Below are 14,835 nucleotides of genomic sequence, written 5' to 3' on the forward strand. Positions count from 1 at the left end.
CAGAGAAAAGACAACACGCTGGATCACTGAACAACAGTTCCATGGCTAAAAAGCAGCTTTTTGATTATTCTCTGTTGATGACTCTCAACCTGTTTTCCTTGCCCCAAAGAGCAGAAGCTGCCCAACAATGCCTTATGTGAAACATTAGTGATAGAAAGAAAATGAAAACAGAATGAGACAGTCATTACAGTGGGGTTTTACCTGAGGAAAATATGCATATTTTCTATAATGAATTTTGTTTTAAAAAAATGTATTTATTTCAGCCTGTAGTAATACAGTCCATTTAACCTATTACAGTCTGATGCTACCACTAAATTCAACACCAGGTTTGATTTGTGACTGTAGTACTATTAGATGTCAGTATATGAGGAATTTGCACCATGGATTGACAGAAGGGTCTGACTGTATTTACAGTCTAAGCCATCTTTCTCTTCTACGTTTCAGCAGGTTCTCCAGATTTTCAAGGTGGTCACTTGACGACTGGAATCCAACATGTAGAGAAACCCAGTGTGAAAAAGCATAATCACACCTAAAAGATGATGTCATAGCTTTTGGAATGATGACTGGCACTAAGAAATGAATGGGTTTGAAAGGACTTGATTAGATATACCACACTGAAAACCTGGAAGTGATGAGTTTTTAGAGTTAATTCGCTAAGCAAGAGAATGCTGCAACTCAGGTGTGACTCCCTCCACCAGTATTGATCTGAGCTGACTTATGGATGACTGTAGGGTTCTGAACCTGGAGCTGAAAAGAAATGAAAGCAAGCAGGTAACATAATGTGATAAACATAATTTATCACAAGACAATGACATATTGCTTATATTTATTCTAAAAAGAAGATTCTATGAAAGTCATCTTATTTCTTCATTGCAGAAGAGCCATTGTTTGGTCTGATACTGTTGTCAAAACAAAGCAACTGCTCAACGCATTGTGTTTTCAAAGGAATAAACACTAACACATAGACATGGACTTAACTCACTAAATTCATGCATACAGCTGAATTGTAGACACTAGTTTGGGCTGAAGCATACCATGCTCCTCCAGGTTGCAAAAAATCCACCAAAGGTAAATCTTGGATATCCAAAATGCCTTGCTTCATGTCCACCTGATTCCTAAAAGTGTTCAAACCCAAATATCTGCATTCTGGATGAGGTTCCTGGGACTTTCTGTTTGGGTTGCTATGCAGGATTGGAAGCACCAAAATTATGTGTTTAAGTACTGAATGTGTGAGAGGCAACTGTCAAGGCACTTCAAGTCTGATAGCTCTTTTAGTCAGCACTGATTTCACTCAAAACCATGGAAAAATAGAGGGTTAAAAGGACCTTGCGGGAACTATCGCTGCCTTCTTCTCTTCTGTACACAGGCACCTATCTTCAAAAGAAGGTTCAGATTCCTGAATTCCATTAAAAAAAAAAAAAAAAGAAAGAAAAAGAAAAAGAAAAGGCATCCCCACATATTAGGAACCCATTCAGGTGCATTAAATCTCATCTTCTCATGTGCAGAAACAGATGGTGCAGAAACAGCATCCCTGCAATGTGTTCCACAAGTGTCAAATCCAGTTACCTCTTCCCTAAAGGGAGCTGACGTGAAACCTTCCCATGGTGACAAGACCTTCTCCTTTTCTTGTTGCAAGGACACACATTCCGTACCTGGGCAGGTGCCTTCAGAAGATGCTTATGAACTTGTCAGCTACAAAAAGAAAAGGGGCCAATCATGACTATAATTTGCTCAGGCAACAAGCAGGAACTGGGAGAGGCTCCCAGAGTATCTGTTTCTGAATCCTCACAAAGGAGTATTCATGGTGACAATTTTACAGTGTTCTTTGTAGAAACTAACAACTTTGGGTGGCGAACTTGAAGTAATCTCTATCAAGCTCCTGGTAACACAAGAAAGAGCCAACATTCATGTGCACCTTCTTTGGGTGGTGTTGGCAGGAGGTCATTTACACAAATCAACCCTTCCATACCAAGTGATGGGTGCCCTGGATGACTGCTATCAAGCAGGATGTGCCTGGTGCAGAATTACCATGGCATGCACTCATGCATGTTTTCCTAACATGCAGCCTGTTGCCAACTATAATTTTATCTTTAACACTTAGTACTAGAGAATACAGCAAGGTAACTAAAACTTAAAACCTTTCTGAAGATGAGCAAATGTCTCCATTTGAATTTAGAGCCTTTTTACCTCTTTCTTAGTGGTAGCAATAAATGCTGCCAACTTCCATTAAAGAGGCGTCTAGCACCCAACCAGCAACCGTAAGCCTCTAGGCAATTCCTCCCGGTCCCTGGCAAAGCATTTCATCACAAATAATTCAGAGGAAGTTTTTACTTCTTGATGGTACCCCAATTTCCAGCAACTTTGAGAATCTCACTTGTTACCATAGAGGAGATAAAAATGTGATAGTATAAACAATTTTAAACATTGTGCATTTGATGGAACGTAGTTTCAGTAAAACCTGTATTTTAAAAGAAATAATTCCTGTTGTGATTTTAATTATACTTCCTGTTTATTTCATTGAATTATTTCCACTTTTACCATGTATGCTTCTTGCTCATCTCCTACACTGTCTATTAAGATGGAGAATAAAACTAGACTGAACAGTTTTGCCTTTGGAGTTCCTTTATCAGTTACCAATACAATAATTTTATGTTTAAATTGCAAACAATACCTGGTGAAATTTTAAACCAAAACAATAAAATTTGTACACTGAAATCTTAAAACTGTTTCTGGAACCATTTCTCTTAACACTGGATTTTGCAAATTTTTAAAGAACATAATCAGTATCTTATGTCTGTTATACAGCCACATTACATACTTAAACTGGAATTATTTAGAGGGAGCAGTATTTCTTCCAAGAGTGATTAATGAGCTGAAAAAAACCCTGATGCTGTTACACTTCTTGCACATCAGGCAAATACATAGAACAGATCAGCATGTTTTGTCCAAAGGCTGGAAAGCGTCTTAGTGACTCCCAACTGTCCGTAAATATATTATACTTAAGAAAAACACGGTGCTCCAAGCTTGTAGATAGAGTAATATCCCTACTTAATATATAAACTCCATCGTTGTGGAGAGTGCAAGTCAAGTTAAGACCCGATTTTGATGTGTTCTCTTTGAGGTAGAGCCATTCTTTGGTAGCAATGTTGTAAGATTGCACAGTTAACACATCCTCACTTTGGCTGGATTTTTGGTTTGGTCCAAGCTCATGAATACAACCCCCTACCAGATATATAGTTTCTTCAACAGAGAGCATCTGTTGTTTGCGAACATGGACATCACAAAGTTCAAAGGTGGTCCAGGAATCAGAAGTGGGACAGTACTGCAAAATGTTCATATTCCTATCTGAAACAGAGGAGAGACATTTACAAATAAATAAATACATTAGAAGACACTACAAGCTGTGTCAGCCATTATTAAAGATTGCTAATGAATTACAGTGCAAAAGCATAGCAGACCAGGGAAGAAATATTGATTATTGAGAACTGCAACTCTTTGTCCTTGACAATAAAGTCTGAATGTTCTGTTCCTTCACAGAGGAAAAAATTAAGCTACTTCTGGCATATTACACAACGTAAATGGTCTGGAGATGCAGCTTTTACAGAATAATCCCTACCTTCTAACTTATGCTTTTAATTTTGCCTCTGATTGATATGTAAGAATTTTTTATGAAAACAGAAATGGAGCAATATTCTGTTCTCCAACAGTGATCACAGATGAATCAAATTATCATGAAGACAGTATGCTTCATTAATGGCTGTCAAGTGATGATTAATCATATAAGCTTAACTTCGATACTTTGCATTTCACTCCATAAATCAAAAGTTTTATGGAATGAAATTCATAAAGCTAGTTACATTTCAGCAAGTGGCACGGATGACTTAAGAGCACATGTTCAGCACCTTATAAAAAAAGAGAAACACACATCGTCAAAATCATTTAAGAACCAGGAACCCCATGCTCCAGCATCAGACAGGCACAGAAAAAAACTGAAGCCATATCTATACCTCAGTTACAACTCAGTGGATGCATGTGTTTGCAATACTGTTATTCTACGAAATTGCTACAATACCACCCTGATTTATGGTGCAGAGGAGGCCTTGGCTGTGTCCAAAGCTTCACTAAATTAACACAGAATGCACAGGACTCGTTAGCTAGTAAATTCAGTTTCAATCTCCGGAGACCTGAGCTTAAATCCAAACTCGAGTGACAAGCAGCAACAGGTTTGCATACTCCAGCCTGGCCTTTTAATAAAACCTGCTCCATATTACCAGCCTATCCTGCATGACGATCTCCAGATGAGCTCCCAAGTGGAACAGCAGACGTGACATACTGACAAGTTATGTAAGGGCACAGGTATAAATAGCCATAAATATAACTGGATTGCCATGAATGAATTGCATTAGCAGCATGATTAGCGAGGCGCTGCTATAGCATTTGCTTGCACTCTGATGATTTTCAGTCATTGCCTATTACTTTACATTGCCTTCTTGAACACCTAACCCACTTTAAATACAGGAAAAAAAAAGAGGGAAAGTATCATGTCAATGCTCTATGAAATTGCTGAGCAAAGCTTTGTAGATGATCTTTGTCTACAAACAATGTATCATTCTCTGACTCATTGGAGGGGGGCGTGGAAATCCCAATTAAGTTTCTCTATGTATAGCAGTAATCTTCCCAGGTAAAAAGTGCTATGGTTTGAGAGGGGGCACATGACATGGAAGTCTATTGTGATATGGCCCTCATTTGCTCCGTCCAGAGCCTGGATCCACTGAAACAAAACAAAACAAAACTACAAACCATGAACATTATAGTGCCTGACATGGAGTTTCTATTAGGATCTAGGTGGACAAGTGAGAGCTGAGAATTGGAAGGAGGGTCTTTATTCAAGAAGTGTCTTATAGTTTACAGTAGGGAATTCCAGATCCTACCATCTTTTGGAAAGTGCAATCTCAGGAGAAAGCTCTACACAGATCAAAAAAATAGCCTACAAAACCTACTACAACCGAAGTATATGCAGAAATACTAAAAATAAAGCACAATAAAAAAAATTTACATATTCATTGCTGCATGTGTTTTATGTAGTGAATGTAGTAAAACAGCGAATGAACCTCAGTATTTCCCAGACAGTTAGGCCTTAACACTCTCCAACATCTGCATAACTGGAAGTTATTCTGATTTTTTTTTTTTTTACACTACACTAGTGTAATTGCAGCAATTCTGGATTCTAGGCCTGATAGTTGTCCTAAGCCAATCCATCACAGAAAAACTGATCCTAGACCCTCACTCAGGAAAGAATCTTCATTTATAACAAGCACAGGTGTTTGCTGTCCTGAACAGTCCTGGATTTAAGCATAAGCTTAAATGTGCCAGTTATCCACTGCTCACGACTTTATACCATTCTAGTACCCTGTATCCATTAAAAAAGGAAAATGTTAAGAAAAGATCTAGGAAAAGACAGAAGCCGTAAGGTCAGCAGCAATCCCCAGAGGTGTGGAAGAAGCAAGAGGTAACTTATTTACTATCCTCCTTCAGCTGAAACCACAGGTAGTACCAAATAAGGAGCCTGACACAGGGCAGCAATCCTGACTATGCGTGCTTTGTTAGTGAATTTTAAGGGAATGGGATTTGCATCAGCAACATGCTGGTCTTCTTATCCATGACACCAGGAGTAGGCAGCCTGAAGAAAGAACAGCATGAGCACCAGAACAGGAACTTGCAAAGCGCAGAGGACTCCCATAATCTTGTAGCACTCGTAATCAAATCAGAGCATTTTCTTCTTACCTCTTCTTTCTCTGACTCTAGATAAAAATGGCAAAACTCGTAACTCTGGTCTCTAGAGAAAGTCTTCCCTTTACTCTGTTTCAGTCTCTCCTCCTTGTTGTCGGCTCTCTTTTCTCAAAGGATGTTTCCCTTTGGGTCTGACTTTTCAGCACACAGTGGTACGTGCCAGACATTTTTCAGTCCCAGTGCCAAACATCAAGGAGCACCACGTACCCCAACCTGTTGGTCCTTTAGTAGGGGTGACTAGAGGACTGGGACTGCAGGGCACACCACAGCATGGCCCTCCATATGGACACAGGCACGCTGATATCTTTTGTTTTCCTCAGTGAAGCCACCAGGTTCTTGGTCAGAATAGACCAGAAAAAACGCTCTTGAAGGTTATTACTACCACAAGGACCATGAAGGGTGGAAGAGTGTCTTTTACAAACTTTATAATGACTCAGACCTAAAATCTGCTCAGACACTAGAAGGGAAAGCTTGTTCTAACGTCAGTTTAGCTTTGCTTGCAGTACTTTCTGTAAAAGTTAATCTCTCTTCTAATTTTATTCTCCATTTGGAGAAAAAAAACCACCAAACCCTGCTGTGGTTAAATGAAGTGGGCAAAGTCCTAGAGAAAGGAATGTAAATTTAGGAAATCCTGGTAAATACTGAACATTTGGCATGCGGAAAAAAAAAGTACTTCTAAAACTCTGAGAAAATGGTATTCCTCTCAAAGAACAGCACTACATGCTTAACAAATGAACAAATGGGAGTTCTTTTTAAATGGCTTGTTTTTCTACTGGATAAAGAAAAAGTAATTGTCAGGAAAGAATGCAATTTCAAATCCTTCCCTCTCTACAGTATCCTCAGAAAACAAGGTATAGAAAGGAAGTAAGTTTAAAATGTTGGTTCTTGCTTAAGCTTTTGATTAATAATTCAATTATTTCAGGACTGAACATCTTAGCTACAGCCTGAATTTGCCTGTGAATCACTGAAATGCTATAGTGAAAGGACCATGGCATTTATTAATACATGAGAAACAGTAATGCAGGCAGATATTTCTTCATATTTTCCCGTCTGACAGTCTAAACCAGGTATTTAAAAAATAAACAAAGTGTATCTGTTGAGAACTCTCTACTGTGTGATCACAATCTAAAAACAGGAGGGCTGAGCTGGGTGCTGATGTACACATCAGTCTGTTCCCTCACAATAACAGAGCCCTAGATCCATGTAGGCCCTGAAAAAAAAATAAATACCGGAATCCTCTATGACAGAGTTAATATTGCTTTTGTTGTATCATTTGTCAATTATTTTCTACCAGTGACTTATTTCTATATGTTTTAGTGAATATTATGCAGCTTTCTACAACAGTTCAAAAGATTTCCTGAAAAATAAAATTATCTGGGCTTTAGAAGCAATCAGGTTTTTTTTTTTAAAAAAAGGGTAAAGGCAAACTTTCTACCTCGTGTGGTGTATCCTCCAATAACATAGATCTTGCCTTTACATTCACAAGCTGAAAATTCTGCAAGAGGGTTTGGCATGGATGCTACGAAAGTCCACCAGTCATTTTCTGGGTTATAGCACTCCACGTTGGAAAGAGATTGACCCCCGATGGCATAGAGCTTTCCATTCACAGCCAAAAGCTTAAAATTGGACCTGAAAGAGAAGATTGCAGCATTGAAACAGGTTGCACAGATGCACAGAAAAATACAGGAAAGAAAGTTCTTCCTATCCAGGCTCCAACATACTCATCATCACTTCCAACTTGTACCATCACTTCATATATTACAGCATCTGAACTGTTCTGTGTAAGGCCAAAATTCTGTAATTACGCTGTAATTATGCTGGACAGTAACCAGTGACATTCTCCATGTTAATGACGTTGATGCCGAGACTGACAAATATTTCATCTCAGATTTCAATCTGTCACAGTTTGACCTCTAAATGTTTAGTTAACTAATGTGTTCTGTAGATGTCTCATTTTTACTGGGCTTTTAGTAAAGTACCTTCAGTAGAGAAAAACATATAAACACAGAGTTAAAGATATTATTTTAGTTAAATTGCAGAAATTTCAGACAAGGCTTGATGAATGCTTAAGAATGTGTACTCATCTCAGTCTGTAACATAGAATCTCTTTAATAACCCTAATAAACAGGAATTTAAAACTACACACTGAATCATGTCTGCAAAAGAAGAGACAATCTCCTGTACCTTATTCAGAATTAAATTACTAAATACATCCTCTGCCCCACTGAAGCAAGATATATATGTAAATAAAATTAATAAAATAATAAAATAAATTAATAAAAATTAAAAAGCTGAACAAAATGCATTGTACTCCACAGGCAATGCCCTGTTCTTTTATTTCTTATTCTGTTCCATTATGCTGTTACATGTCACACATGGGAAAAGGGCAACTTTCTAATTACTGAAGCACAGGAAACTTTATTCCTTATACTTTTAAGATAATACAGGGAGAAACAAATGGTCTATGGATATTACAGGTGCAAGTCTGTAAGAAGAAATCGGAGGACTTGAAGAGAGAGGGAATGAATGCTCAGCTGTTCCTCCCAGCTATGGAAGCTGGTCTAATAGAAGATGAGCTCTCCTCAGAAACAGTCTCATTACCTCGAAGGGTTGTCCCTCCTCTACTGCTGAGCCAAACTGAGATTTTACTGTGCAGTATCCCAATTAACTAGATGTGTGAAAGCCATTGGAGTGCACCAGCTCAGCATCATGCCAAGCGGGGAACTGCGTTATGTCTGTAAAACTGAAGTGGTGCTTTAGACACACGTTGGCCTGCTGAGCAGTAAAGTGAGGTTCACTCAGCATTAATCCAAGATTCAAAATTTACCGCTAAGTAGTTTTGCAGGGTTTTGTCTGGACAAAATGAACCCTGCCTAGCAGCAGACTGCCCTGCAATTTCTTTTTATTAAATATATTTGGAAAAAGAATTTGTTTCCAGATGGAATCATTTTGTTCTTGTCATCTCGATACAGCTTTGGAAACTAAAATGCTCCTTTGAAGGAATTAATTGCTTTTTATTCATTTTTTGCTGACATTTACTATTAGGTCACTCTGTTCATCTCCCCTCTACAGCAATTATGTTTTCCATCTTAGAGAATCCAGAATAACATGGCAATCAATAGCGTGTATGAAATGAGGATAATTACTTGCAAAACATTATGATTTTCAAAACAATGTACCTATTCTAAAAGTTATGGTGGGGAAAAATCCACAAATTAACAAAGTGACAAAACCACAAAATGTAAATGCATTTTCCAAGCAATCCTTTAAAATCTGAACTATGTTGCAAAGCCTGTATCTCTGTGCCTGTGATGGAGATGGTGTAGAATTTTTTACTTTAGAGTTCACACACACAGAGAGAGCGTTTCCCTATTCTGAGATCCCCTAGCCACTTTTTAAACATGCTAAAAGTTCTTGAACAGAGGACGTGAATTAACTAAACAAGTGTGTATTGTCAGAACATTAAAGAATTCAGGTTTCCTAATTCACACGTGCTTCTCTAGTTACCCTCTAATTGTAGCCTCTTACTGTTTTGTCTGAATGGAGGAAACTAATCCAGTTTTTGCTTGATGACCTTTGTATCACTGAATTTTTTCTTGCAGCACAGGCAAAACTATGGCACAACTTTCAACTTCAATTATTCTAGAAGGAGGCCACGTAGTTTGTGCCAGTCAATTAACCACTTCCAACACTGGTTAAAATGGGTAACATTCAGTGGAAGTATCTCAAGATTTATGGGACACATTAACTATAAGGTTCGTTTTACTCTAAAGTAGCTGTAAGTATCCATCAGCACACTTTATATGAAAGTCTGGACAATGGCTCAGTATGTTATGAAAAACTTCTGCCATTCACCTTTCCGTGCCAATAACAGCAGGTGTTTTTATGGAGAGTGAACATTAGGAAATATTTAGTGTATTTTTACACTCTTGTAATGTGCTGGAGCAGCTGGAAATAAGGAAAGCAAACATTGAGCAACCAGCCAGCTCTCCACAACTAACAGTTGTTCCATGGACTACAGCTTGGAAACAGCAAAGCTGAACAGCCGGTCAGATTCATCTGCGATATAACTCTGCTCAAATTAGTGAGTTATCTAAACTTGGGGGATCCAAATGCCAGGCCTAGTGCATACCCTTCTTGTTGTGACAAGACCGGGTATGAGCTCTCCTCTGACATCCTTCATTTCCTCTGAAAGCAACCCCAGGAACACAAGCAAAAGCAAGTTCTGGGGTTTTACTTCAAAATACATTATTCATTCAGTGAAGACAAGCGCAAAGCACTACATGCACAAAATTTTTATTTTCAAAAAATTTTGAAAGGTCTATTTTCCCCCCAACACAGAAGAATTTTGAATAAAAAAATATTTCAAAATGCAGAAAGAGAAGGTCTCATAAACCACTACCATTCCCCAGGAGCACCCTCTCCTACATTCCTGTAACAGTCCTCAGAGTGGCAGCAGTTCAGGCACAGATTGCTCACAAAAACCACGTTCCACGTGCATGTGTATAATCCCAGCCAGGGGTTTACAAGGGTCTTCCAAGCCTGGAAGATACACCTGCCATGAGTAGGAAGGTTCTGAAGGAAAATAGAAGTGGAATATACAGCTCTATCTGGCACATGCAGTAGAAAACCTATGAGTATATTATTTTCAAACCGCAAATTTTAACTGACAACATCAATTTAAAGAAAAGTATGGAAAGATATTCAATGGTATTTCTTGAACAGTCCTCAATGCACTTTGTTACCTTCCTGTCCCCAAAGATCACAAGTGGTCTTGGGCAATGCTTACATGAAGTTTCTTCCATGAAAAGTTTGAGTAGTTGACAGTATTCCAAATACAGCACTACCTCTAGAATTAAAAGATCTAGAAAATGTGATCTGTTATGGACTATTTGTGACCAGCACTAGATTTAGCCCTTGGATGATGAGAAATTTCAGGCTCAGTCACAGGCTTCCTATATGAACCTGAACAAATTATTTTACCTCCCTTTTGTAGGCACAAACTGGGAATAACACTTTCTCAAGCTTATGTGGGCATCACAGGAATAATATACAGTAGTTATCTGTTGTGAACAAATGTGAAACTACAGTAATAGGACCTCTGCATCCAGAAAGAAAGCTAACAGCTATAACCTAAAGCAGAACAACTTTGTTGTGTAAGTATTCAGTACACATCCGATGGCTTTTGTTTTCTACTTAGAAGTAAATTGAGATTATTTCATCTACGCATATGTGAAGAATGCCAACATCCTGGAATTCTATATAACAATAATGGAAATTATTAAAGATAAAAATATTATAGAATTTACAAGGTTTGTTGAGGGAAAAGAAGTTATTACATTAAAAGCAAATCAGCACAATTATTTCCGTAACTCCTCAGCCTTCTCTTGAGGCCAACATATGCATCCATTCATATAGGCCAAATCCAGATATTCTATTGTCTGAAGTCAAACCAACTTCAATGGGAACTAGAACCCTCCCTCAAGGTATGTAAAAATTTCATCCACGGGATGTAATATATCAGCTGACAAATTCATTTGGCAGACAGTCACATGACTGTAATTCCAAAGCAGCACGTTGGGCAACCACCCTGCTTATTTTACTACAGCGTAACAAACTAAAAATACAACACTGAGCAAACTGCAGATCTAACTGCAGCGCATCTGTGCAGCAGACGGGCATCAGTGCTGTTCCTGTTGAATGCAAGATCCCTGCTCTTGGCTTCTATGGCACAGAATGTACTTTGCGTATTCTGGCCACAAAATGTCAAGCAGGTCACCAGAAAGCTAAAATGTTATGTCAGATATAAAAAATAATTAATAACTTCAGAGTTGAGACTTCATGAAGCTGTTAAAATCAAAAACGTGTTTTGTGAAGGAGTCAGCAGAGTATCCATAAAAAAACCAAAAATTCCCGTTTATGACTCAGGGAGCAACATACTCACTTGCTGCTACCTTGCAGTCTGGAGGCAGACGTAATTCTGGGCTCTTTTTGGCCTGCAATAACTACCACAAAATGTAGGAATAGACACTACTCCAAAAATATCCACTTGTATGATACTTTTCTGCAGTAAATGGCCAACGTGTTTGCTAAGGAATCCCTTGCTGTCACCTGTGACAGGCTTCAAAATTAATGGCAAAAATTGTATGGCAGTGCAGTTGAAAACATTAATATAAGGAGAAAATACCCATGTGTTTATTTCAGATATGATTATTATATTATCCTAGAAAAAAGGGAAAGTGTGGGAGAAAAAAGGGCTGATCTAGAGTTTGAGCAGCTAGATTGTATGGTGAAAAAAGGGTCTCGAGAAAGCATTTTTTTAAAAGCCCTCACTTGCCATGCTGCAGAATCATTGTAGAGAGTAACATCCCTCTTGCTATACACATCACAAAATGCCAAAACCTCCTAACTTGATCAACGTGGGACTCTTGTGTTTGAGTTAATTTCCAAAGGAGAGGCTGTGTGGGCTGACCCCGTTATCTTTTCCTATCGAGGCCAACACCCTCATGTAGGCAGGACTGTCGAAGCGAGGCCGGCTACATCATCTCAGTTCCCACAGGTGCCCCGGTGGTGACTGCTTATAGGTTGAGTCTCTAAGAAATATGTCTGCAGGAAAAGGTGTTTGCAGTATCTAAAACCTAAACATTAATTTTAAAATGAAATTTTTCAGAACACCATGCCAAGAAGCCAGAAATACTGAAAAAAAATACTGTTTCTGACCAATTCCAAGGACTGACTATGAGCCAATCATTTCAGTGAAGTTCTCACAACACCACAGGAAGTGAAAAAAATGGTGAAATGGTAAAAGAACTAATTTTAGTTCAAATTCCTGTTTTGAGGGGGTTTAGCTGGCAAGAGCTAAATCGAGACTGGAATAGAGACTGCAGTTTTGCTGCCCAGACACAAAGCATTTATGCCTTTATGCCAATGGTTTGGGTCTCTGCATGCTCTTTCAATTTACTGGATGACGAGAATTTCCATTCTACAGTGAATTTTGGCCTCCTCACTTGTTCTTTTACAGACAGAGAAGATAAAAAATTAAACTCTTCTTCTAAAATGGAAACAATGAGGAAGTTTGGTTTGGATAACAGAAACATTTGTTTCAGTGAAGCAAAAGGCTTTGTTTTGATGATTAAGGTAGAGCAGCCATACCCTTGGTCAGGGAGATGGCCTCTCTCTCCGAGTCCCCCTCAAGGCCAGCTCTCTTTTATTCTTTCAAATGTAAATTATACAAGTGTTTCTGAATACTAACTTCAACATAAATGTCAAGCAAACAATTCAAAAGGATAAAGGAAAAAAGCAAAACGATCAAAATTATGAATGATTGCCAGATCCAAATATTCTTACAGAGTGAGAAATTTCTCACAATCTTCCTGACATTCTTCTGGTGAAGACTGCACTGAAACGCAGGCCTACAAAACATTCAGATTTTTATGAAACTACAACCAAAGTACAAGAACTGCTCCAACTATTTTTTTTTTCAGCCATCTACAGCCCTAACTGACACTGGACATCCCCACCAAGAGCAGGAAAACTTGTCAATTACAGTACTGGAGTTAAAATATGCCACAAAGAAAGTAGGAAAAAAAACCACTTTTTTTTTTTTTTTAAAATCTTTGTTATTTCAAAGAGAATCTCTATTACCAGCAAGACAGCTATTTGGAAAGGCTGGCACCTTGTATGCTACAATTTAAAGGAGAAGTGGGAGCCTACCACCACTTCACACCGAGGTGAATGGCCACACATGGTGGAGGGCCATAGCACGGTCCTCGTCCACTGACATCTACCTCGCGTTCTCCCACAGCTGAGGCCTCAACCACACAACAAAGTCCTGTCCTCCTCACCCATCCCGGGCCACAGCAGCTCCCTGTGCCGTGCAGGGTGTCCCTGAGCAGGAGAGGCAGCAGCGCTGTGCTGCAGTGGGATGACTCTTGCTGGCAAAGCCCAGGTTTGCCAGGCCACCACCAAGCACTGTGGTCCTTCCCACCACACCATCCAAGAGATGCAGGTGATTCAGGGCACCGAGACAGGTTTGAATCACTTCTCGTAACAGAGTCCTGTCAACGCCACGTGACTCAACAGGGTCTATTTTGACAATATACACGGACACACGTGTATTCGAGGGAGCAAGGGTTACCTCTTCTGGTTCATGGAAGCCAGCTGACTCCACTCGTTTAGGCAAGGGTTGTAACAATGGGCAGCCGAGATCTCCTGGCTGGTGATCCTGTAGCCCCCAACAATGAACAGGTAGTTGTCCAGCATTGCCGACCCGTAGCCTCGGACGTTCACCAGATCAGGGGGCAGGTTGCTGGCCAGGGGCAGCCACCTCTGCGCTTCCTCATCATACCTCAGCATGGACCAGGGGGCTTCCACCTGAGGGTGGCTGCCCGGAGGCAGGCCCAGGGAGGAGGCACCCATGAAGTCCCCGATGGCCACGAGGGTGGCGGTGCCCCTCATCCGCCTTTCCTTCAAGTGCTGCTGGAGAGCATGGGGCAGGAGGAGATGTGGCCGAGCATCGGGCCTCCGCAGCACCTGGTGGTAATGGGCAGCCATGAAGTCTAGACAGGCGTCGTGCAAGTCCTGCAGCCCGTAGACCTGCGCCAGGCGGTGCAGCTCGAAGCAGTTGCCCAGCCTCACCTGGGAGAGGAGCAGGCGGAGCAAGGGGGTGACCTGCAGGTAGGACGCGGCCTCCACCAGCTCCTCCAGCAAAGGGGGCTCCTCATCGCCCCCCTCCTCCTGCTCCAGCCTGGCCAGGCAGGAGGTGTTGATGAAGTCCAGCACCAGCTCCAGCCCCAGGGCGCTCAGCCCCCCGCGCAGCAGCTGCTCCTCCTGGCCCTGCCCGGCCTCCCGCATGCCCGAGCGGTAGAGGGCTCGGAAATAGTCACTCTGCTCGATCAGCTTCCTCTTGCACACCGGGTAGCACTTGTCCCCCAGCCGGATCTGCACCACCTCCTCCCCCGCACCGGCCCCATCCCCTTCGCCCGCTTCCCCCTCCTCTTCCTCCTGCCGCCGCCGCTCTGCCAGGGACATCGCTCGCCCCCTCCC

General features: G+C 40.6%; 1 protein-coding gene across 1 annotated transcript; it reads right to left on the reverse strand.

Moving 5' to 3' along the window:
- Positions 1 to 332: 332 nt before the first annotated feature.
- Positions 333 to 14,835, reverse strand: KLHL42 (kelch like family member 42). The gene is made up of 3 exons (XM_040596842.1): positions 13,928 to 14,835; positions 7,226 to 7,419; positions 333 to 3,345 (listed from the first exon to the last, which is right to left on the reverse strand). Exons 1-3 carry the CDS (start codon positions 14,818 to 14,820, stop codon positions 2,894 to 2,896), a joined length of 1,539 nt encoding a protein of 512 aa, XP_040452776.1. The 5' UTR covers positions 14,821 to 14,835; the 3' UTR covers positions 333 to 2,893.

The sequence above is a fragment of the Falco naumanni genome, chromosome 5, assembly GCF_017639655.2.
Source record: "Falco naumanni isolate bFalNau1 chromosome 5, bFalNau1.pat, whole genome shotgun sequence".
In the NCBI taxonomy this organism is placed as follows: domain Eukaryota; kingdom Metazoa; phylum Chordata; class Aves; order Falconiformes; family Falconidae; genus Falco; species Falco naumanni.

Coding starts and splice junctions, on each gene's coding strand:
- KLHL42 (XM_040596842.1), bottom strand. CDS start 14,820: ATGTCCCTGGCAGAGCGGCGGCGGCAGGAGGAAGAGGAGGGGGAAGCG. Junction 7,420..13,927: donor GCTTCCATGAACCAGAAGAG/GTAACCCTTGCT, acceptor CTTCTCTTTCAG/GTCCAATTTTAAGCTTTTGG. Junction 3,346..7,225: donor TGGAGGATACACCACACGAG/GTAGAAAGTTTG, acceptor CCTCTGTTTCAG/ATAGGAATATGAACATTTTG.